This window comes from Orcinus orca, chromosome 3, assembly GCF_937001465.1.
Source record: "Orcinus orca chromosome 3, mOrcOrc1.1, whole genome shotgun sequence".
Classification (NCBI taxonomy): domain Eukaryota; kingdom Metazoa; phylum Chordata; class Mammalia; order Artiodactyla; family Delphinidae; genus Orcinus; species Orcinus orca.
Genome location: NC_064561.1, coordinates 30804699 through 30830715, shown reverse-complemented (window position 1 = coordinate 30830715; position 26017 = coordinate 30804699). Strand labels below are relative to the sequence as shown.

The 26017-nt window shown below is 45.8% G+C and overlaps 1 protein-coding gene across 13 annotated transcripts in view; it reads left to right on the top strand.

Moving 5' to 3' along the window:
- TENM2 (teneurin transmembrane protein 2) overlaps positions 1–26017 on the top strand; it is a 713065-nt gene that overhangs the window by 457683 nt on the left and 229365 nt on the right. For all 13 annotated transcript variants that reach the window (XM_033432114.2, XM_033432113.2, XM_033432112.2 and 10 more), the window contains one exon: positions 23005–23127. In XM_033432114.2, coding sequence (XP_033288005.1) covers positions 23005–23127 — 123 coding nt within the window. The remainder of the gene's footprint in view (positions 1–23004; positions 23128–26017) is intronic.

Below are 26017 nucleotides of genomic sequence, written 5' to 3'. Positions count from 1 at the left end.
CCAGATAACTCTCTCTGGCAACTCAGCCCGCTGCCGGCGCCCTGCCAGCTGACTCACGGAGCAGGGCTGGCTCTGGCAATATGCGGCTCCTCTCGCTGGCCTGCCCAGGCAGGGATGCGGTGCCTGCCTCAGTCTTGGCCGGGCTCCAGGAGGAGGGGATGCCTCAAGGGCAAGTGGACAGGGTGTCGGAAAGACAATAAAATCCCAACACTCCAGTTGTCTGCAGAGCGGCTGGACTTCCCAAACACTCTGCCACAGATCCAGAACCGTCAGACACGTAGGCCGGTTTAATTAACTTGTATGCAGATGTAGACAAACACCATAATTTGCCCTTGAGCAAACGCTACTGCTTTTGCCTGTGAAGGAGGACATGGCGCTCGTGGATGGTGTTCTGTTGCCATCTATGTTGGAAGATCCCGCTTCATCACTGTCCGTTGGGAAAGGCCGTTTCTTCCACCAGGGATTTTAAGAGAAGACCATTCTCCCTTCCCCCTAACACTCAAGCTGCTTGATCTCCCGGCTTCATGATGGGGTATCACAATTATAAATAAAAACAGAAATTCCTATAAGACATATACATATATGCAGGGAGAGATATATATGTGTGCACACGCATAAAGATACACATATATACATGCATGTTTATATGCATTTCTGTACATACATATACATAGGTACACAGGCAGTCCGACCTATAAAGAGAATCCATTTGAGAAGGGTGTGTCGTAACCCCTGAGCAGTCTCCTCAGTTTTCACAATAGGGCCAGTCATACCCCACGCATGAGTCCCGGCTCTTTGTCGGAACTGGCGTGTATGTGAAGCACCCTGAGTCAGATTCCGGGAGAAATACATCCGTTAACCTTCTGATTGAAACCCCATGCCACCCACAGGACCATACCTAAAGAGGAGTAATTGCAGCGGCTGCTTGCAGGGCCATTGTGAGCAGCCCACTCCATTGGCCTGCGTTATATATTGCCAACCACTCAAGGGCCAGCCGTGAAATTTAATTTGGAGTTTTACAGACCCATTCTGAATCCGAAATCTCAATAATAACTTTCCCTTTGCTCAGCCCTTTAACTGTGAAATTCAGTTGGGGAGTTTCGGAGCAGCAGGTAATGTCACAGCACACCAGAGGGATTTTGCCAGAATTCTACTAAAGTGCTTGCAAGTGTCATTTCCATATTTAACTAATTTCAGTTTTTAATTAGCTCCATGTGAAAAATGAGAGTTCACGCTGAGCTCCTCTGTCAGCACAGACGCTTGTTTCCTTTCTAGGTTCTCAGGACAATTAAGAAAAAAAGAGTTGATGCTACAGTAAATGTGATCACGCATCGCTCTCTCAAGCCCTAACATTGTTCACTGGCAGGGAGGAGGTGGCACTGCCAGGCCTGCTCGCCAGACTGGGAAAGAGCAGTTGGAAAGGGGTTTAGATGCATATCTGTGGATCTGAATGGTTTCTTAGCCGCACAAAGTGTATCCTTGTCCCTGAATTCTCCAAGATGACTTGAAATCAGTTTTTGAAAAACCACTGTATGTAATAGGTAACTACAAAAATATGTCCCTCTGGGAAAACAGGTTTCCTTGGTGCTGTCTGTCTATGTGCTAAACTCTTGCATCCAGGTACCTCCACGTTCATTCGATTTCAGTTTCTGAAGCCTCTTGGCATATGAAAGCAACTTCTTTATGGTTAAGTTTCAAAATGCAGTACAGACATGGAAATTTGTTAATCCTACATTCAGAGTGTAAATTTACCACTTGGGACTAACATGCAAATGAAAAACTACATACTCTTCAAAAAAAATGTATTGAGAAGTTCTGCTTTGCATAAACTGAAAAATATTTGATGTAATCAGGTTTCTGAAACAATATCGAGGAAGCCAAACAAATGCAGGCCCTGCATCTCATTTGCATAGCATCCATGCTAATGGCATTATTTGTTTAAAAGAGAAGATTCATTAGAAGTTTTGAAAGTGATTTAAGTGGAAAAGTGTTGGACACTTCTCTCTAGTAGCAGTTCTCGGAACCTGGCTTGCTTGGAAAGTAGAATCCTTTTTCTGTTTGTTTTCCATGCGTTTTAGTGCTGAATGATTCTTCCCCATTGACAGTGGGCATTAACAGATGATGCCGCAGTGAGAACACGAGATGTCTGCAACGGGAACTGAAAATTGGAATCCAAGTGGCAAAAAGAAGCCTCAAGTATTGGGTCTATGTGGCTTGATTGGGGAGCAGAGTGGAATGCTGGTAGCGTTTTCTTCCGTGTTGTGTCTTTGTATTTTCAAAGAGCAAATACAAGTTTGTGGATCAAGCAGTGCTGCCTTTTGAGTACGGAATTAGAGAAACAACCTGGAGGGTTGACAGAAATTCTACCATTCGAAATTTGTTTGTGTCAATCATACATGAAAAGATGGAGAGAAGTTTTTGAACACGAAGAGACCGCCTAGAAGTTCTTTAAAATCACTGCCACAATGAGGAGCATTGACCAGCCATAGAGGCTTAATTAGCCCCTGAGACTTGAGGATAGGATTTGATCGCCCATCTGAGCTTAGAGAGAGTGATACTCCTCTCCCAGGGCCATGATGGGGACCCACCTGTGATGGGGAGCGGATTGCGAATGGAGAGAAACACAACTTCTGATTCCAGTGGTCTGTTTAGTCGTCTGGAGATGAACATGGTTTGGATCTTGTATATTTCTTTGCTCTTCTCAAGGCGTGAGATCAGATGGGCCTCACCTGGGTGTTCAGGGGGCATAGCTTCCTGTAGCTCATCACAAGAAGCTTGTCCTTCACGAGGAGGTTTGGCCCACAGTTTCCTTGGCTGTTGAAGACCGCTCTGAAATGCAAAGAGCAGGCAGCAGCAGTGTCCACCTAAACATTTATCCACTGATGTGGGGATTAGCAATTAGCAATCCCATAACAGGGAGTTCGTGTAATAGAATTGTGAGAATAATACAGACTCTGGAAGTTAGAATGAGCCTTAGATGGTGTGGAAAGCCACGGACGTGAGTCAGAGGGAGAAATGCTGGAATGGGCAGTACTTTTAGAGAATTTTATGCGAATTCTGGGGCTGACAACCCAGGGTGAAAACCATGGTTTTGTCACAGAGTGCTTTAGTCTTACTAGTCATCCATTTACTTATTAATTATAGAACAAGTATTTTCCAGTACGAGGCAAGAAAACAGGCTCTAGAATCCAGACTGCTCAGGATCAAATCCCAGGGTTTTTTTTTTATTACTATTATTAATATTTACGAGCAACGTGAGCACAGCCAGGATACTTGGCCTCCCTGTGACTCAGTTTCCTCCCTGTAAGACGGGCACAATAATAGTACTTGTCTTATAGGGGTTTGGGGATAATTAAATGAGAGAGCTGTTGACTAGCCCTTAGCACAGTGCTTGGCAAAGGAAGGAGCTATGTGAAGACTGTTTTTACTGTGCTGGGTTCCAGATGTACAGTTGTGAACCAGACGTACCTAGTCACTGCCCTTCTAGAATACACAGCAGCAAACCTGGATAGAACCAGTGAAGACAGATCACTAATTAGACATACACATATACGCAAGGGGAGATATACGTGTGTACACACACATATATATACAGACATATATACATTTTTGTTTATACGCCTTTATGTACATACATACATATACATAGACACACAGAGAGACAGTCGACCTATAAAGAGAATCTATGTGAGAAGTGTGTCTTGTTACCCCTAAGCAGTCTACTCAGTTTTCATAATAGGGCCCATCATACCCCATGCATGCATCCTTATAAGGGTCCATCAGCCTTCTAAGTGCTATATGAAATAAGGATATTGAATTAGGAGTATGGGGAAAAAAATAAACTCAGCAAAAATAAACTAATTGGCTAAAGCCACTTATCAGAATGGTAATGCCTCCTATGGACAAAGTGGTCCCATGTGCACTGAAGCATATTTCTCCGAAAGACCGTGGAGAGCTAAGTACCCTCACCCAGTGAGAGCTGCCTCTTGACCACTGTATGAAGCACAAGGCTGCATGGAAAGAACATTGAAGGTCAAGTCTGAGATCATTGGCACTTCATCAAGGATTCTGTTCTAAGTGCATAGGGCCTTCCCAGAAAAAGAAACACAGTCTTGCCCTTAAGTCCAAACGTGATGCCCAGAGGCCCCTAGACTACCTTTTTCTTTCACTAAAACTATCAGTTCCTTCACACAGAGTTTTTCAGGCATCGCTTGCTCCTGGGAACAGATGGGAGAACACACAGAAAAAGTCCTTCAGCTCAAAATCTTGCCTAGACTGACCTTGCCCCTGGACTGGCTTTGTGTATCCTAAATCCAAGCCCAGTACTTCACCCCATCGCCCAGAGTTCTTTCTGGGATACTTGGTGCTGAAAAGTCACCCCTTATCACCAGAACAAGAAAGTATTGTCTGAAGGGAAAATCAAACTGAACTGTTTGGTTTTCCTACTTTAGGAAATATAATTGAAATTCAGCTTTGGGCTGCTCTGTCTTGTGTTCAGTATTCCAACAGAGAATAAATCTCTATAGAAGTTTGGTTTGTTGGTTTGCTTTTGTTTCTGGTTTTATTGTTTTCCTCCGGGTGGAAGGTTTCAGTAACAACTGTTTGTTCTTGCTGTCGAAGAAGTTCAGCACACAGGTACTACAGCAGATGGATGTGGTAGCAAGAAGACATCACCTATTACTTTGTGTAATAAACTTCCTTCCAGAGGAAGAGAAAACATGGCTGCGCCTTGACTGCAGAGCAAGTGTGGTAAATATTTACAGGAATCAACACTGTTGGCAGAAATGGAACTTGCAGAGATCTTCAGGTTCCAAATTTTCAGCCAAGACTAGAGAGGAAGAGACCTTATAAACGGGTTGTAGTGAGCCTTCTAGAAAAAGGGCACTAAAACCCAGCCTAAGAGATGGGCTTGGACCAGCTAGGTAGCCTCATGCTGACTCTCTATCAGACATCTCTAGGGAGCTTTGGCAAGAGTGGAATCACAATTTGATGCTAACCGAATTTTGCTTTTCTTTTTCTTTTCCATTAAAGTTTATTACAGGATATTGAATATAGTTCCCTGTGCTATACAATAGGACCTTATTGTTCATCCATTCTATAGGTAACGGTTTGCATCTGCTAATCCCAAACTCCCAATCCTTCCTCCCCCAAACCCCTCCCCCTTGGCAACCACAAGTCTGAACTCTATGTCTGTGAGTCTGTTTCTGTTTCGTAGATAAGTTCATTTGTGTCATATTTCAGATTCCACATGTAAGTGATATCCTATGATAGTCGTCTTGCTCTTTCTGACTTATTTTGCTTAGTACACACACACACATCTACCCCACATCTTCATCCATTCATCTGTCAGTGGACACTTAGGCAGTTTCCATGTCTTAGCTCCTGTAAATAGTGCTGCTATGAACATAGAGGTCCATGTATCATTTCGAATTACAGTTTTGTCTGGGTATATGCCCAGGAGTGGGCTTGCTGGGTCACATGGTAATTCTGTTTTTAGTTTTCTGAGGAACACCCATACTGTTCTCCGTAGTGGCTGCACCAACTTACATTGCTACCAAGAGTGTAGGAGGGTCCCCTTTTCTCCACACCCTCTCCAGCATTTGTTATTTGGAGACTTTTTAATGATGGCCATTCTGACCGGTGTGGGGTAGTACCTCATTGTAGTTTTGATTTGCATTTCTCTAATAATTCTAGCTGAATTTTCTGATAAATTCCTCAGGTCCCACCTGGGAACCGATATGGTTGATAAAAAGTATAGTCCATATGATTTACACATCAGACAGCCAGACAGTTTTGACACTTCGTGAAAAATGCAGATGCCTGACACAGATTCTCATCTGGACAGACAGCCATCCCAACACACCATGGAGCAGGGTCTCAGGGACACCCCTGAGCATGGACAGTGCTTTGTTCCACAGAGAACTCTGTACCTCTTCAAGGGTTCATACAAACTGTGGTAGACACAAAATGGGGAGCCTGACTGGCTCACACCAGTTCCCTTGGTGACAGGGTTGCCAGATTCAGTGTAGAACCCCAGTTAAATCTGAGTTGCAGATAAATAACAAATAATGTATTTAGTATAAGTGTGTCCTGAATATTGCACGGGAAATTCAAATTTAACTAGCATCCTATATTTTTATTTGCTAGATGTGACATCCTTACTTGGTGGCCAGGTCTGTACTCAACACCCTCCTCGCATCGTCTTCAGGTCAGGGCCATAGTGTTATCTTACCTTCAAGGCCACAGTGACAGGCCCAAGGAAGGGCACGTGACCCCAGCTGCGATGATCAGAATACTTGCCTGTCTAAGAGCGAAGCTCAAAAAATGAAGCTCTCTTTTCTCTGGTGGCCCAAGAGGGTGGGACGATGAGTCTGGCATTCTCTGTGGCCACGGCCCACCCTTTGTGGAGAGAGCCCCCTGACCGAGAATAAAGACAGGGCTTGGGCTTCCCTGGTGGCGCAGTGGTTGAGAGTCCGCCTGCCGATGCAGGGGACACGGGTTCGTGCCCCGGTCCGGGAGGATCCCACATGCCGCGGAGCGGCTGGGCCCGTGAGGCATGGGCGCTGAGCCTGTGCGCCCGGAGCCTGTGCTGCGCAACGGGAGAAGCCACAACAGTGAGAGGCCCGCGAACCGGAAAAAAAAAAAAGACAAGGCTTGGTGAGGCAGATCCTCCCTCACTTCCGTGAGCTATCTTAACAAGCTTCCAAAAATTGCCCTATTCTGCTGAAGCTAGGTCAAGCTGAGCCCTAACAGTCCTAAGCTAATACATAGCTGTTCAGCTCAAACTCACGGGGTCAGCCTCCCGGACTAAAGAAAAAAAGAGTTTGCCCCAAGAATGCTTACAGACAGGTATTTCCAATCACATGTCCCCGGCACAACTACCCCAGTGCATCGTCTGGTTTTGGGCAGCTCTGTGCCTGATGGGGGGAAAGGGGATGCAGTCCTTCTAACAGAGCCCAGATCCCCCAAGACCTACCTGCCTTCGGTCTGCACGTCCATGGTCAGGACTGACCAGAGAGTGGAGGAGAGAACCCTCCCTTTATGCCATCTCAGAGCCACTGTCTAAAATACCTTCTCTCTGAAAATATCTCCCCAATTTTAGGCACAGTGTTTAAAATTTCCACTCTGAGAGTTTATATGTTTGGCTTAAATCACTAATCTCCTCTATAATTGCACATCCATTAATGGTAGAAAATGTGAAGTTGTTTTAAGGGGCGGGGGGCATGAATGAATTCATGTATCAAGTTCCAACAAGGTCTGGGACTTTCCTGATAGCACAGTGGTTAAGAATCCGCCTGCCAATGCAGAGGACACGGGTTTGAGCCCTGGTCTGGGAGGATCCCACATGCCACAGAGCGACTAAGCCCGTGCACCACAACTGCTGAGCCCACATGCCACAACTACTGAAGCCCTCGCACCTAGAGCCCGTGCTCCGCAACAAGAGAAGCCACCACAATGAGAAGCCCGCGCACCGCAACAAAGAGTAGTCCCCGCCCGCCGCAACTAGAGAAAGCCCGTGCCCAGCAACGAAGACCCAACGCAGCCAAAAATAAATTAATTAATTAATTTTTTTAAAAGTTCCAACAGGTTCTGTTTTAATTCTGTTAAGCGGCTGATGGTTTGGAAAGCAAGGCTCTGAGCGACGTGGATGGGCGTCCAGGAAGCTTCCAGTGGGATGGGAAAGCATTCATACAAGTGGCCCTGTTGAGTCTGGAGGTGGCCATGGGTCTCTGATAACTGGTCCTCCCAGACAGGCAGAACGGGCAGAGAGCAGGTCCCTATTGCACTTTGGCTCAAGTCTGGGTCTGCCACGGTCTCCATCTTTCCACTCTGGCTTGAGCCTCTCTTTTCTGTATTGCGTCTTCCTAGCTGCTTGTGACATCCTACCCGCGTGGGCAGAGACCTCGCACACCTGGCAGGAGGCTCTGGGGCTCTCACCTCCTCCACCCTCGTGGAAATAGGCAATAGGGGCTTGTTCCCGCCGTTCACGTTCTCCTTTACTCATTGCTAGCGGCCTTGCTTCACACAGCGCCAGTGGTTCTCCAACTTGAGCCTCCGTCAGAATCACTTAAAGGGCTTGTTAAGCCATATAGATACCCGAGCCCCGCCCCTGCCTGAGTTTCTGATTTGTGGGTCTGGAGTGGGGGCCAGTTCTTTGCATTTCTAACAAGTTCTCAGAGGATGCTGATTCTGCTGGTCTGGGAACCACAGCCTGAAACCAATGGCCTGGACCAGCAGCTTTTGGAGGGCAGCGGTGTCTCAGTTATTGCCATTCCCCTCCAGAGCCTGGCTTAGCCCCAGGCAGAGAGTCGAAGGTTAGGAAAGACTCATTAACTGAGCCCACCCACGCTATGCAAACCGAATCATGTGAGCAGGCTGAATTTGTAGATATCAGGTTAAATGTAGGAAATATTGCTATTGAATGTGTTTTTATACACAGAGGCATCTCCCAAATATTAACATAGGAGGGGACTCAAGGTGGTGATCTGGGTAGAAGGAGGGAGGTTGGAGGGCTTGAGTTGAAGCTACGTTTGCATAGGAAACACGCTGCATATTTGCAGTAGCTTTGGAAAAGTTTGATGGAAATCATTTAGAATCCCCCCCATTCACCTCCCTTTTCCCACCCCAGCTGCACCTCCCACCACTGCTTAGTGTTGCCAGTGATATCACACACGCGTGAAATCTGTGAGTCGGGTCAGCAGGTCTGACTCTTCTTTTGAAAGCATCTCTCCAAAAGGATGCCTTCAAGAGTCAGTGCAGCAAGGTGGAAGCAAATGAGATGAGGGATCTGTGCTTCTCAAGAACAATGCATAGCCTCTCCGCCAAGGTATTTAACCTTTTTAGGTTGAGTTCTGTAACCTCTTCTGTAAAATGAGTCCAGAGGAGATGATCCCTAAGTATTCTCCCCCATTGGATTCTGATGTTTTAATGCAGAAGGCAGGACATCTCCAATTCAGGAATGACTATTTGCCTCTAATCTAGCTGTTTGGAATCTGAAAGATACTTTTCTCCAGACAGACAGTTATTTCTGGCCAGTCCACACAATAACTAATTTGTTGAGCTCGTAACTCTTTGTCAAGCCAAGTGCTTTGCATGCTTTATTTTGTTTAATGTGACAGTCTCCCCTGGGAGGTAGGGAGTTTTAAGATTCTCAGTTTACAGATGAGGAAATAGAGGGTCTGAGAAGTTGAAAAACTAAACTAAACAAAACTTTTCCAGAGTCTCACAGATACTAAGGTCCAAAGGGATCCGGATTTGAGGCCAAGGGTTTTTGGCTGCAAAGCTACTCTAACCATCTTGTTCCATTGTTCCCATAAAAGTATATCTTAGCCACAATGCACCTGAAGTATAGCGTCTAGCCTTTGGGCAGAAGGCAGCATTCTCTTTTGGCACTTTTGCTATAAGAGGCAGAAAGCATTATGGTTAAGTGTTTTGAGCCAATGTCCCCAAGTTCACAGCCCAGCTCTATTACTAGTGGTGGAATGACCAGGTTACTTAATCTCTCTCCCCTATAGTTTCTTCATCTGTAAATGGGTATAATAAAAGTATCTGTCTCTGGGGCTATTGTATTAAGTGATTAATATGTTTAAGTTGGACCATATAAAATTACCGATATTCTACCATCTTTGATCGACCAAACATTTCCTATCTAAATGTTTAATGTTCTTAGAATAGTGTCTAGCACACAGTAACCACTATATTAATGTTGACTATTATTGTTACGGAAAATTGCATTGAAAACTAGTATATACAGGATGGATAAACAACAAGGTCCTACTGTATAGCATAGGGAACTATATTCAATATCCTGTGATAAACCATAATGGAAAAGAATATGAAAAAGAATATATATGTGTGTATAACTGAATCACTTTGCTAGACAGCAGAAATTAACACAACATTATAAATCAACTCTACTTCGATAAAAAATTTTTTAAAACAAAGAAAGAAAATTGCCTTGAGGGTTTGCAGTATCTGGGATATAGTCGGTGCTCAATGATGGCTGGTGAATTTATGAGTTAAGTAGAAACTGGGCTGCCCAGGAACACATCCGTGATGGTCTGGGCTGTGGACATGTTTCTGGGCAGAGGCAGGTGATGTGGATCAGGGCTCTTGGATTCTAGCAGGTTCCAGACTCTCCTGGCATCACCCTGGCCTAAGGTGGGGAGGCTCTCGGCAGGAAGGACTGACCCCATGGATGCAGCCTACCTGAAGCAGTCTTAGGCCTCTGGCCCTGAAGAAGTAAAGAAAAAGCCTCAAGGTGGAGGGGGTGGGTGGGAGGTCAGGTCTTGTGGTTTGCTTTTATCCAGCTGGAAATAATGAGAAAAGACAGGCACGGGCAGCCTTCTTTCCAGCCCATTCTTCTACTGCTGATGTTTTTGCTTTCTTAGACCACTGTAGAGGGCAGGGAAAACACAGAAATAATGGTGGGTCCTTGGGAATAGAAAGACAAATGTTCAAAGTTAGAGGCAGTCCAGCATTACCAGGGGGTAATGTTTTCTCCACTGCAGGAGACAGACCACTAGTAGCATATGCGCAGGGTGACTGTGTGCTGTGTGGGCAAACGTCTTTATTTCAATAATTCTGTGTCCACGTTCATGTATCACAAAGCCTTATAACTAATACATCACACGTTCTATTTCACAGATACTATTTTGGGTTGAGGCTAAGTGGATTAAAGTTTTAAGGCGGGGGGGGGGGTATTGATTTTAAAATGTAGTGAGGAAATACTAGCATGAGTGGAGATCACATTTAGTAAAAAATCCGGAATGTGGTCCATGATGACTGAGGTTAGGGAAACACCAGCAGGGAGGTTGAGATACATCCGCATATTCCTGGCTCTGGCGCTTAGTAGCTGTGTGAGAGTGGGCACGTTATTTAATCTCCCTAAGCCTCAGTTTTCTCATCTGTAAAATGGAAATAATAGGTCCTGCCTCAAAGATGATTTCTGGGGGAGCAGGGTATTCAAATGAGAAAATGCTTAGAAGCTGGTAGTAATGGAGAGCCTGGTACAAAGTCAGAATTCAATAGAAACTGTTCATTACTATTGCCATGATTATTCTTAGCCTGGTACACTGCAAGACCTCAATTAACTGCATTTTTTAAAACACAAGTCGTTAAGCCATTCTTTCATTCAATAAATAGTTTTTGGACATAGTGTGTTCTAAACCTGATAGTGGCTCTACTGCAGCAAATTGAAAAGAGGGGGTATAAGGACTCGCTCTCACCCCTCAAGGTGCTCATGGATCAAAGTTTGAGGGGGGATGGGAGGGGAAGTAGAGTGATCAGCAAATAAGTTATCACCACATAAAGCCACAGATGCTGTGAGAGGTGCGGATACAAAATATCCTGGGGGCAGAGAGGAGGAAATCGGCCTAGAAGAACCCCATTTAGCCACAGTGGTCTAGAACTGCTCTGTCCAGTAGCCACATGTGAACTGAATTTTTCACTTCATTTCATTGTAATTAAATTTAAAAACTGAAGGGATGTATTTTTCTGTTTAACAGACTTTTATTGTTTTGGCAGGACCACATTTCACTCTAACCACTGAAAGTTTAGCACCTCCATTGAGATATGCTCTTAGTGCAGAATACAGGCCAGATTTGGAAGACTTAACGAAAAATGATTTTTACATTGATTACATATTGAAGTGATAATGTTTTGGATGTATTAGGTTGAAACCATGACATTTATTTTTACCTATTTAATGTGGTTACTAGAACATTTTAAGTTGCATGTGTGGCTCGTGTTATATTTCTGTTGGACTGGAAGCAGAATGGAAATGACATTTAAATTAGAGAACTCTAGAGGTTCAGAGGAGAGACCCAACTCTGGTTACCTTGGACAATTCTTTCTGACAGATCTGGAACTAAGCTTAGAGGATCTGAGGGCAGCAGCCAATGGGCTGTTCCTGGGGCTGCAGAAGGACAAAGGTGTCTCTGAGATTTAGTCTAACTATGGGGACTTGGTAGAATTGCCAGATTTAACTTTTTTTTTTTTTTTTTGTGGTACGTGGGCCTCTCACTGCTGTGGCCTCTCCCGTTGTGGAGCACAGGCTCCGGACGTGCAGGCTCAGCAGCCATGGCTCACGGGCCCAGCTGCTCCGCGGCATGTGGGATCTTCCCGGACGGGGGTGCGAACCTGTGTCCCCTGCATCGGCAGGCAGACTCCCCACCACCGCGCCACCAGGGAAGCCCTTTTTTTTTTTTTTTTAAATCTGGCAACCCTTGTCACTGGGCGTGTTGTATAACTGGTGTCTCATTCTCTTCATTTGTAAAATAGGGATAATAAAATATCTACCACAGGAGTGTCTTATATTAAAGACGAAATGAAATCAGATAAAACTAATGTGGACATTTTAGAAACTTCAGCCTCCAAGATCTAAGTAATAAAAACAAGCGGGGGAACTTTTCAAACGTGTTCATCCTTCTTGAGCTCCAAACATGTGGGTCAGGGAGCATCTCTCTCCCAGGCAGGTATTAGAAGAGACACCAACCCCCGCCTGGAGGTGAATTGGGTTACACCTGAGTTGGGATCTTCCATCGAGTAATTGGGGGGGTGTGGGGGGTGGGGAGGGATCACAAGCCAAAGGGAGGAGGAAGGTTAATTATGAACCGTGTTGAATGTCTTTCTGCTGTCATTGCAATGCTTTGTATAAGCCAAAAATGCCACAGCCACAGTGCTGCTACCTGTTGAGAGAAATGTGTACCTTCAGCAGGAAAGAAATGTTTGGGACTTAAGTGTCACTTCAAGCCCCTGAAATTAGCTCTACCAAGTAAATTGTCAAAAACTCCAAATAAGCCTAATTGTGTCATTTACCTAATTGCAGAGGAAACTGTTCTTTTTTTGATAGATTTAGGTGGCTTGCATTCCGAAAAGAAAGTATCCTTTTTTATCCAGACTAGCTTTCTCCCGGTAAAAAGTTGACTGTGTTGATAGTAAGCACATCAGAGAACCAGGACTACCATATTTCTGGGATTTTCAGTTCCTACTGTATGATCAATCCCTGGGAGAGAGAACTAATTTTTGTTTTTAACGTGATGTTTCTTTCCATCAGAATCAACTTTTAAATGTTTTAGGTTAGGCATGTGAAATCCACTTAACTAAAAACCATTTAAGAGAAAGAGCAAGCCCAATTTACTATAACATGAGATTTTTTTTAATTCCTGAGTTAAAAAAAAAAAAAATCCTTGAGCAAACCATGTCAGAAATTAAAAATTGAAAAGAACATTGGCAGCCTCCCCATGTGCCTAATTTGGCTTTGCTGAACAAATGACCACATTGAAATGAGAATTACATACAGGATTTGCTCAGCGTCCTTATTTCTTCAACTCATTTCTCACTCCTGAAAAATTACCAAGGTCACACGCAGGAGGGAACACACCTATATGGACCACGACATCCTTGGACCGGGTAGAAATAGAAAAGTGGTGATTTTAGACTGTAGGTGTGAATGAACTTCTGTGGTGGAAGTAATTTGCCAGAGAAACCCGAGCTAATGAATTTAGGATCAGAAAGAACCATAATGCCCCTTTTGTTGACTAATTTAACAGGTTATTTTTGCTTGTGCCCTGCATTGCAAGTCATAGTAATAAAAAGGTGAGAGGAGAAGGCTTCTCTGCAGTGCCCTCATTGTCTGTTTTTTAAGGCATTTCATTGCCCATCAGCTTCTCTGTCTTTAAGGAGGTGGACGAGACAGTAGAGAGGGCACCAGACAAAGAATCAAGAGACCAAATTTCAAATCCTGGCTCAGCCAGTCATTGGCTGTCGTGGGCACCATCTGTACAGCAAAGGTGTGGACCACACGACCTTTGAGCCCCTCTTGACTGTGGCTCTGCCATTCTGATGGGATGCAGAGAAAAGGAAGCCACAAAGCTGTCTCTGGTGGGGGATTCAGGCCAATGGGGGATGAATATCTAGATGAATATACGTCCCCCATCTTCACTGGTATTGGACTTTGAGCTGACAGTCGTCCTGCTGTGAGTTGGGTGGTGCAGTACTCAGGCCGTAGGTGTCACGGGGCTCAGGCTCAAATCACCCCTCGACCACTTACCAGCTGCATGCTACTTCAGTCCCTTGAGCTTCAGCGTCTTCGTCTACGAGATGGGAGAATAATATACACACTCCACAGAATCGATGCTGACACACAGTAAGGGCTTAATAAAAGTTAGCCATGATCACCATTGTTGTCATGACAGAGTGATCCAAGACCCAACAGGAAGTGAGACACGTTTCTTGAGTGCCTCCTTTGTGTTTGATACTCCCAGGTTCCTGTCTCCTTTATATCACAATGCCCTGCAAGGTCGGTTTGATCACCCCTCTCCCCATAGAGATGTAAAGGGCTGAGAGCATGTGCTTGATTCCATAACCAGCTGCCCCAACTGTGAGCCCTATCAGGGTGGGCAAGGTTCCCAACACCTTTCTGCCTCAATTTTTTCATCACAAAATGGGAATGATAACAGTACCCACCTCCAGGTTTGCTGTAAAGGGCAAATAAAGTAATGTATACCAAGCGCTCAGCAGAATGTTGGCCCCTGAGTCAGCGCTTTCTAAAATGTTAGCTTTTATTCTAGCTAAGGAAAGCAAAGCTCAGAGAGGTGAATTCATTGGTACAAGTTCATCTGCTTATGAGTAGCAGTGTGGGGATTTGAACCCTGATGGGACTGAATCTCTCAGGGACCCAAGATAGGGAGATAGCTCTTCCTTCATCCTGTTCCTAAGGCCCCCTGGCTAGGCTGCCAATCTCAGGCTGCCTGGCTGTGGGCTGTGAGTTCAATCAGAAGGCTCGCAGGGAGTGGTTTGCTGGGGGCTGCCCGGGACTCAGGAAGGGAAGTGAGTCCAGACTGTCTTTCCCTCGTTTGCTGCAGCTGAGGGAACAGAGTAGGGCCAGCGCCCTAACGGCCACCTCCCAGAACCCCCTCCCCACTCCCTCTTGCAGAAGGCGATTTTTCACGAGAGAGTTCCCCCTCTTTGTTCCAGCACACACACAGCACATCTCCTGATCGATATGACATCTCATCCTCTAAAACATTCATGATGTCTGCTTCCCAGGATTCCGGTGGCCGCATGCTGCGTGCAGCCCACGTCGCCTTCCTTTTGTAGTTGGTGGTCTTGTGGACCGGCCCCCTCTTGAACAGGACCGCTGGTTGCTGTTCTTCAATGAAAGACGAATGATGTTTGGATTGTTGACACTGAATGACAAGCTTCGGGGTCGGGCGGAAGGAAGATGCATTGAGGTGTATGTGTGTGGATTGTGGGGATGTGTTCTGCTATCACAAAAGCTCTTAAAATCCGAGACGGTGATTTATTTGAGGAATAAGACCTACCAATGTTATCATTCTCTAAAGGTATTTTGATCACATGGGTCCTTTCTTGGAGAAAGAAAGGCTTTTATTTTAGTTCTTTCCAGGAAAAAGTAGCAGCAGGAACGGAGTAGTCTGGGGTGGGAAATGATGCTCTGTGTGTTGAATGGCTCCAGGTGTGTATTTATCAGCCCGAGGATGAGCTGGCTCCGTGGACAATGGGATGCCTGGCCAGCATCGCCTGTCCTCCAGTGTACGTTCCTGGGGACCCCCGCACCAGAAACAGAAAGTGGATGTCAGCTCATGGGTCCGTCTTGGATATCGATCTGCCCGGTGATGCTGGGAGCCAGGGGGCCTTGTTAGAGGTCACCTGAGCACACCAGACACCACACACCCACACTGTTGCCAGCTGCAGTGCAGCAGGTGCAAGGGGACAAAGGGGGCGGGGCTGACACCGGCTTGGGGGCGCCATGCACCCTAAAGCAGCAAGGAGCCCCGTTTGTTTCCTCCAAACACAGGAATTGATTAATCTCATACCACTTCCCGCTCCCTGTACCATCCCAAGCCTGTCACAGGAAGAGATTAATATGCTGGTCCCTCCGTGTGGATTCTTCTTGTCTCGGGAACACACCGCTCTCTGGTCCCAGAGCTGTCTCCTGCAGCTCTCACCTCGTCCTCGTGGCAGACATGCAGGCCAGAAAGTCTCCCTGCTTTTGTGAGGGACTAGAATTAGAAAGGCGCAGACAGAATTCATGCCGAGGACCGCTTTAGCACCATAGCTGGAAGATGAGAGAGTGCAGGTAGAGGGGTAAATGCAGGTGCATTTCTCCAAAGCCCCTCTCAGTTCCCGTGGTCCTGCCAGGATTCTGGTATCGTATCTACAGCTCACCCTTCCTCGTCTGTGTAATTCCTGGGCCATAAGCTTTGCAACCATTTTGGAAGCTGCAGGCTGGAAGTTGGACACAGGCAAGTAAGTTTTCAGAGCATTCATAGCAGATAGGTGCACAAATACCATTACTAGTAAAGGGATTTGTGGGCGTAACTTCCCTGCGGTGCTTTGAAAATTTATTCCACTCAGTGTATTGCAATACAATGGGGCGAAACTGAAAGAAATCACTTCACCCATGTGGTTTGGAAGGGATTTTTTTTTTTTAAACTCCTTTAAGATTTAAAAATTTTTAACTCCTTTAAGACTTGGAGCATTTCTGAGAATGTTATCCCTCATGGTTTTGTTTACATCTCTTCTTTTAGGCAGAAGGTCATTTTGGCACTGACAGCCTTCCTAAAAAGGATAATTAATACATTAATACATTGCAGTGGGCCCTCATCTCTTTCAGGAAGACCCACTGTACTCTCCTGCATCCCTGAAGCATGATAAGCAAACTCACCAAGGAAAAAGTCACCAAACATATTGATTGTTAGCCAGCAGGACGGTAAATTGAAGTTGTCCAACAGATTTATTTTCTATTGACAACGGCGATTCCTTTAAGTTAAATAGCAAACTGGTTTTTATATTTATAGAGGACTAATGACTGCTTGCACAAGGAGGTGTCTGTTCCCGAGTGAGCCTTGACAGTATTTAGTACGTGGTTCTGTAGCCCACCTGCCTTGTTCAGTCTTGGCAAAGTAGTGATTCATTTAAAGAACTCCAAGGGCGTGACGGCCTCCAGTGAGGACTCAGAGAGAGTGAGTCACTGGCAGGAGAGCATGGTGGTTGACTCTGCAGGTACAAGTGTCTCGGTCTGAATCCCAGATTTCCCACTTCCTGGCTGTGTGATCTTGGGCAAGTCACTTAACCTCCCTAAGCCTCAATTTCCTCATCTAGAAAATGTAGATTATATTACCACCTCACAGGGTGAGAATGAAAATAAATGAGCTTTCATCCTCTTCAGAATCCTCCAGGGTCATCCCATCTCACCCAAATATAAGGCAGACCCCTTCCAAGAGCACCCATTCCCCACCACTGATTCCCCCCCCAGCACCCCACACTCTCCTTTTCCCCTAACTTCACTCAAACCTGATGTCAGCATGAATTGCTTTCTTACTTCGTTCAAGCCTTGGCTCAGATTCACCTATCACAGGCAATCATCTTTAACTGGTCTACAATTAAACCAAAAAAGTTCAATTTCCCAACCCCCATGCCTTGGCATTCCCTAGCCCGGTACTCTACTTTTCACTTATGTGTTTAGTTTCTATTTTCCCCTGAGGGCGAGGAACTTGTCTTGTTAACTGCTTTATTCCTGGTGCCTAGGAATACACACCTAACACACTGTAGGGGCTCAATAAATGTCTGCTGAATGATAAATGATGAATAAATGATGCAAATAATGTAATTAGCCCAATACCTGGCACAGTCCCAAAATAGATGTTCATTGTCACCATCATCGAGGAGGCTCATTTGCAGTGTGTTAATTTTCACTACTACTTGCAAAAGTGCCTTTACAGATTGCCTGGGCAAGTTCGAGGTCAGCATTGGTGCATTTGAGCTCGGAGTATTCCGCTGCGGTTTTTTCCGTCATCTAGGCAGGGGCCCTTTCAGAATTGGCTACATTTCCCACGGGAGCCCTGGCATTGTTGACTAAATCGGGTGATGTCAGGGTGGGGAGACCCAGCTCTGACCCTTCCCATCATCCTGCCTCAGTCTCTGAAGGAGCTTTGCCGTCATCTCTAAGGCCCTTGTGAATCTGATCGCAGGTGGAGCCACAAGACCTCCTCCCCTCCCTAAGCTCTGCTTGGCCCGAAGGCTTCCATTTTCAAAGGGAAAGCCCAATCTCTTCCTCCAGTTATGTATTGACAAGACTGATCTTTAAAGATACCCCCGGTTCCTGGGGACCTGCTCGGCAAACGCAGAACACCCGTGGCCCCCGTGTTTGCCCTCTCTGACAAGCAAGGGCTGAGCAGCTCTCTGGGAAGCGTTGCTGACATATTGATTGGCCCTCTTGTCAACTTGATCCTCTGCCAGCCAGTGAACATGGAAGGTTCTAAGTGGCACCCAGCAGGGCCCACACATACCCTAATTACTATTTCAGACAACCCCCGTTCCAAGCTGCCACTTTTCAAGGCCTACAGTCTCCTTCCTTGTGGTTGCTGGAGAATTCTTTTACCTGCCGCCAACCCCTCCCTCTTCTCTTTGCTTTGGCTCCCCCTGAGTATTTCTATCGGACCCCATCTGGCACAAACGCAGGCAACTTCAGTAAGAAAATAGCACCATAACTGCAGGTAGGTCTGTTTATTATTCCTGCTGAAATCTGGGATGTGTGTGTGGTCTGTCCATCCTGTCTTGGTTCATTTTCAATACTTGATAAAAGTTTTCTCCAATTAGCCAGAGGGATACTTTCAGAGTTTGGCTGCCCTATTGTGTGTTTGGTGGCTGATTTCCCAGCTGCCACCTGGATTACATGAACTTCCCCTTGGAGCCTTTCCCTGTTTTGTCCCTGCTGACCCATGGAGCCCCCTTGTTGCATCCCAGGATCTCTCTGGAGCAGAGCCTGTCAAACCATGATAAATTGTGCATTTAGGCTGTCAGTGGGGGGTGAATAACATTAGGGAGAGGGTCTCCCAAACTCATTTCACTTCTGACCCTCAGATGGTCTGAACAGGACCTCTTGGGATGAGCTGCTGGAGCATTTGTGGGGATTGGGGGAGGGGACCACCCCACTGCATCCAGATGTCTTTTGGGAGAAAACGATGAGGCCAGTGTTCACCCAACATCTTGAGGTGAAGACGTCGTAACTCTGGCCACTCTGAGGCTTCTCAGCTTCTAAGTCTGATTCTGAGAGCAGCTCAGAATTGGAGATATTATGACATAATGTTTAAAGAGCTACTTGTTGTTGTTGTTGTTGTTCATAGAGGCTAATGTAGTGGCCTTAAATATGTGCAGACTCTTCCTGGCTGGGTTTTAGAAAGGATCCTGACCCGGTAAGTGAATAACTTTAAGGACTGAATGGACACCTAGTGTATAAAAGTGGAATTTCTCATTTACCGGCTACTTGAACGTATCAGTCAAGATTGGCTCAGGCATGCTGCTGTAACAAAGAACCCCAGACTCTCCATGGCTTACAGCAGTAACAGTTCCTTTCTCCAATCACTCTGTATTCTATCACCGGTCAGCCATGGCTCTGGACCGTGCTGTCCTCGCTCCAGACCCAGGCTGATGATGTGGCAGAAGGAAAGGGTATGCAGCGTGTGTGGTGAGATTAATAAGGTGAGGAACTATGATGTAACCCCCCCCTCAGGAACGGGGTGCTGACTGTACAAAATTGGCGATTCCTCAACCACAGGGAGATTATCATGAGTTGCAAGAAAGAGACCAGGTTTGCCGAGATTCCACTGCAAACCAGAATTTGTAACCAGATCGCTATGAAATATGAAGCAGCCAACTGCCTCCCACTGTAATCCTCCTCGTATTCTAAAAGCCCCCTGTGATCAAACTTTACAGTCACCAGCTTCCTCGTCTGTGAAATGGGCATGATGACGGCACTCACCTCAAATGTAAGCTGCGGGTCTTGAGATAATATCTGTAGAAGGTCTACCACGGTGCTGGCCGTAGAAGGGGTCCAAGGACTGGCAGCAGGTATTAATACTCTAATCATCAGAAAGCTTCTCTTTGCAGACCGCTCCATAGAGTGGCCAGCACTGTTTCATTCCATCCTTCACACCCCTGTATTACGTGTTTTTTATTTATAAAGAGTATCATGTCCTACAATCCAGCCCCTCACATCTGCCCGCATGTATCCTTACTGATTCCAATGAACACTCATGGAGCACCTCTATGTTCAAGATACTCTGCTATCAATAAATCTTCGGGGGGGGGGGCAGTTGCTGAACCTCCCTCTGGCCCTAAGCAGCTATTATCCTACCTGTAAAGGGAAGCCTTTACAAAAGGTAAAGAGAGAGAGACTGACTGATTTCTCAGCCCCCACCATCAAGCAAATTGGTAGCAGAATGAGAAACAATTCTCATTAGTCAGGAAACTCATTTACTTCACAGCTCCCTTGGGTCTTTATCCTAAGGACACTTTAGTCCATCCCCACAGGCCAGAAAGATATTCTCATTTTCCTACCGAAGTAAGAGATGAGGAATAGCTGACCAAGAAAAAAATAAAAAGTGCAAACAAAAGCCTATTTCAGACTCCCCACAACACCCTGCCTACAAAAAAAAAAACAAAAAAACAAAACCAAGAGGAGGTGGTTGTACCCCGATATAGTTCTCACTTATTTACTTAATGTTCAATTCAACAACAGAAAGTATGCCCAAACTTGAGTTTCATTTTTCAACTTGAGTTGCATCGCTTCTACTGGGAGGACAGAGCTTATGCACCGTGGATTTGGCTTTTGTCCTTTTTCCATCTTCATCTCACTTTCTTATTTTTCCTTTCACTTCTGGGAGTCGTCTGAGAAGTTACTTGTGTACTCTGACCCAAACCCTTCTCACCCCATCTGTGGTCTTCTTGTTTTCAGAATACTTTTTTTTTTTTTTTTTAAATAAAGAGATGCTACGGAACCCAAGATAAAAGCAAGGGGGTGGGGGCAGGCGTCTTTGCAAACGGAGACCACCGTTTCGTGGACGCCCTCGGTATATCCAGTAAGATCGGGGTATTGCTTGCTCTCTGATCTCCCAAAGCTGATGGTTGCAGTATGTTCTGCACCTTGGAATGACAAGATTGAGTACCAGGAAAGGGGAGCAGTTTTGACAAGAGTTTTCATATTGATGGGGCGCTGGGGAGGTTGTCATCTTTGCCTGATGGACCCATCGCTTCCGTTTCTAGATATGAAAAATCAAAGCTCTGTAAGGCCTGGGCCCCAGCTGGATCTGCAGTATCTATCTGTGTCCCTGTTAAAACGCAGAGACCCTCCTTGAAAGAACCGCATCTCCAGTGCAGCAGCAAAGCTGGCTCGAGGCAAGCGCCGATAACCCAATAGCATGTTTTTTTGGAAATCTTTTAAAAATAGCTAATTCCTCGGCTCCCTTCACCTGGTAATTACAAATCAGAAGCTATCGTTCTCTTGAAGCTGCCACGATTAGTTCTCATGTCCTGACCTCCGTACAGTGAAAATATGTCATTATTTGAGGCAATCGAATCTGGCCTCTTCAACTAAGTGACCTACATAGAACAGATAAACTGCAGGAGAAAATTAGGTGTTACCCAGACAGAAAGTGTACAGTAAATGTCACTTACTCTTATTAGCATGTATCATCTCGAAGAGTTGCAGTAGTGAGCCTTGCACTTCGGAGTAAGGTAGAGAAAGAAAACTTGGTTCTGAGGTGGGGTTGTGTGTAAGGAAAAAGCAGATGTACACGCAGGGACACCTTGCCACCTTCATCCAAGGCCATCAATCTGAGCTGTAAGGTTTGACGATAAGTTTTTAACCTTAAAAGAATGCAGCCTGACTTTAGGTGGTGGTAAGCAAGCAGAATTAATTGCTGTGTGAACAATTTCCTAAGCATTGTTAATTGCGTTTCCTGTGGTTAATTGTTTCTCCCATCCCCGCCTCATACTAGGAACCTTTCCCTGTCAACAGCCCTTTCCCTCCTGCAGTGCTGGAAACGTAGCAAAGGCATCAACCTGTGTCTGGTTGAAATGCCAGACAGACATGTGGTGGTTATTGCCTGGCTGAGAAATATGCAGGGGAAGGAAGTCCTTATTTTTTCACAAAGGAAGCATTCCTTAGATACGGACTTTGAAAGAATGCAGGTGTGTGGAACTTGCCTTTTGCTCCACACAGTGAGAACAACTCACCAAGAGCCGTCAGACATAGGGGGATATTGGCTTAGCTCAACTCACCGGGACGTGGGCAGGTGGCACCAACAGAGTGACAAGGACCACCAGAAGGAAGTTTGGTGTCTGGAGGTTGGAGGTTGTACGGGAGTAAAACGAGAGTTTTGTAGGCGTGCTTGTTTGCTTAGCAAAGAAGAGGCAGTGCTTCAGAACTCTGTGTCTCATCTTGGACTGTGGGGAAGGGTAGAGACAGGGCAGGTGAGAGGGAGAGAGACAGTGAATCACCATAGTACTATTTCCAGAAAAGGACTCCATTCCATCACTACCCCCAAGCTTTCTCCATAGGCTGAAAAGATGTTCACTTGTCAGGAAGAGGGCTGGAGCGGAAAAATCTTTTTCAAGTTTGAAACAGGGAGGTGGGCTTTACCGTGGGCCAGTACTACTGCAGATCCTGGAGGCTGCATTGGTATTTCAGCACAGGTATAGTCTCGTCTGAACCAGACCAGCAGGCTGGCCCTGCTGGGGGAGCCTTGATTTGAAACAGATTTAGATTGTGAGCAGTTTGGGGGAAACTATTCTTTTCAATGCCCCTGGACCACCAGGCTATCAACAGCTCTGTCCGGAGTGCAGGAAAGGCTGGGAGGGATGGAGAGTGCCCTTTACAGTGATCCCAGAGGGGCACTTTCCCCTTTACGGTGGCACCATTGGAAGGTCCGGGCTTTGTTTTCCCCTCCCTCCTCCGCCTGCCACTGGGGATGCTCTCCCCCTGAGGCTGTTGTTTCCTTTCCACTGGAAGAGGAAACCCAACTACCCAGATCTACTTGCCTTCTGTATTTAGCGAATCCCTGAGGCCTGGGGCAAGCCAGTGTTGAACTGCAGCTTCCTTCAAAGGCAGTCGTTTGGAAAAGGCACCTGGCCCTCCCCCTTGACATCTGCATTGCTGAATTCTCTATTCATGTTTTCATTACTTTGTCTCTCCTGCAGCCATGCATCTGCTCGGACTCAATTGGCAACTCCAGCCGGCAGATGGACACACCTTTAACAATGGGATAAGGACCGGCTTACCAGGAAACGATGATGTGACAACAGCGCCATCTGGAGGCAAAGGTGAGGTTACAGCCGCAGCTCGCCCTCTTGAGGCCACAGGAAAATTCAGAGCTCTCGCCACCTGGTTCAGGTTTTCTAATCCGAATCTTGTAAGGTATGCAAAACGGAGGAAAAGGGGAGAAAAAAAAGCCCTGCATTTTCTAGGTACCCCCGTTCAAAGCTGTCTGCTGTTCCTGTCTGTGAGCTGTGTCTGGCTGGAGCCGCTCGGAGCTGGCGCGGTGCCCGCTCAGAGCCATGTGCACCCCTACGCTATCTGCAGCGACCGGCAGGGTCTGGAGCTGCTTGAAAGCATCTCAAGGCCTGGGGAGCAGCAGGAGAAAGTCCTGCCTGATGGGGAAAGCTGAGAGCAGCAGGCGGCACGGGCCAGTAGACTAGAGCCCTCTCCCCAGGGGAGAGATGCAGCTTCCCCAGGGAGGAAGCACCACCTGGCAAGGCATGAAAGAGAAAGACCCGGAGCTGTTCCGCTTCGGGGGAGAAGAGAAAGGAGTTTTGACAACTCGGGAACAGAGCTTCCCTTGGCAAAACAGTGAAGGGGACAATAGAAATGTTTACTGAAGCAATCAGGCAACAGTACTTTTGCAGGAAAAAAAGAAAAAAATAGGTGCTAACAAGGTGCTAAGAAAGAGGAGAAAAAACAGAACCATGGGGAAGTGGGGACGTGGGGCAATTAAGAGACAACCAACGGCAGCCAATGGCACCATTAGGCAGGCTGGCATGCAGGGTAGGGGAGGATGCTTGACTCAGGATGGAAATCACAAACAGAAGAGATTGCACAGAAGGGTTCTCCAAACACAGAATTTTTCACTCTGCCTCTTAGCACACTAGGCAGTTCACCCGACATTTCTTAAAATACCCCACAGGGATATTTCAGCAATGGTAAGGGAAACATTTATTGGGCACCTGTCGTGTGCCAGATTTAACACTGTGTAACTTTAGTAACCCTAAAGGGAGAAAAATTACCTTGGAGAAACCGGGGCCCAGGATGTTTTAGAAATTTACCCCAAATCCAGCAGGTAGGCAGGTACAAATCTGAACTCAGGTCTGTGACGTGTGCATCTTTAAGGGAGCTGTTGGGTTTTTCCTAGATCAGGCATTTTCCACAGAGGATATTCCAGAATCATCTTCCCATAGAGGTGTACATTAATCAGCCCTGAGGTGCTAATGTTGCTTAAATTAGCCTCTCCGGAGCTGTCCTAATGCTTCGAGTGTGACTTTGTCGTCTTTTGATCGAGGCTTTAAGAGTCGTTCTCCTCATCTATCCTAATCATAACACTAAATTACCTTTAAGTAAGCATGAAAAAGTTTTATCTGAGGATGAAATTATATGCTTTCCATCATCAAGTGACTAAAACTAGACCTGAAAATGAAAAGTATATTTTACCTTAACGGACCCAAAAGCCAGGAGCCAGATTTGCTGGCCTCAGATTTGCAGTCTGCGTATCTGCAGGGCTTGACACCACCTGTAAATGTAACTTCAGTTGCCTTTACTGCAGTGGTTCTCAGCTGGGGTGTTTTTGCCCCCTAGGGGCACATCTGACAAGGTCTGAAGACTCTTTTGATTGTCACATTTAGAAGAGGTGCGACCAGCATCTAGTAGGGAGAAGCTGAGATACAGTTAAACAGCCTACAGTGCACAGGAGAGCCTCCTACGATGAGGAAGTATCCCATCCAAAATGTCCGTGGTGCTGCTCTGTGAGAAACACTGCTTTTGGGGGTCTCTGTTATGTTTGATCCACACATGTCCTTTAATCTGCAAATCAACACTCCATTTTTTGAAAAGAGTGCAGAATACACATTTGAAATGTGAATATGCATTTTTTTTGCACAGGGATGTATTTTATGTCCATATACATACTGAGATTACATACAAACACTTTTTTTTTTAACTAAAAAACAATTTTGGGGGGCCGCTCCTCGCAGCTTGTGGGATCTTAGCTCCCCGACCAGGGATTGAACCCGAGCCCTCGGTAGTGAGAGACCAGAGTCCTAACCACTGGACCGCCAGGGAATTCGCACAAACACTTTTTAAAAAGCGTTCTTCACAAAAGGGAATCACTGATAGGCATTAACTTCCATAAGTGAAGGTCGGCCTCTCCTCCCATTTGTGATTAAGCTTCATTTCCAACCCCACTGGAGCCTCCCACGCCGGCAGGACAGAAGATTCCCGGAAAAGAACAGGTCCTAACTAAGAGTATGACGTCTCTAAATGAACAAAGAAACATTTTCCATGGTGTCTTTGGAAGGGCCAGAACTTTTCCCCTCAGAGGCCACCTGCTTTTGAAAATACTGTGTGAGTTGTATAACATCACACATAGCAGAATATTTTCCAAATGAGTTCTGAGCCAGAAAAGAGGTTACCAAGTCATTGTGCAGTGAATTTTGTCGAGAGGACTTTTATGATAAAGTCTGAGCATTTGAAATTGCTTAAAGTGGAAGTAGAACTCAGAACGTCTTCTTTCTGAACGCCAAAACAGTACTCTTCCTGTGACCGAAGAGATCAGATCTCTCCTTAAGTTGTTGTGAAGTTTGGTTTTAAAAATGACTAGAAAGGTTAGTGTTTTCACACACCCGCCTCTTTTTTTTTTTTTTTAACATCTCTATTGGAGTATAATTGCTTTACAATGGTGTGTTATACCCGCCTAACTCTTTTTAAAGGCGGTGATCCTACGTTTGAATTTCTTTACCCAGTGACCTACCTCCTCTGCACAATCTAAATCTATACATTTAGATAACCTGGATCAATTCCAATCGACTACTTTTCCAGTGTTTCAAAGAGACAATCAAGATATATTGGCAATAAATTAATTAAATACCACCCTCTCCATTTTTGTGTGCTGTACGATAATCCTTCACTCCGATAATGTTTTAATCAAGATACACCACACATTGC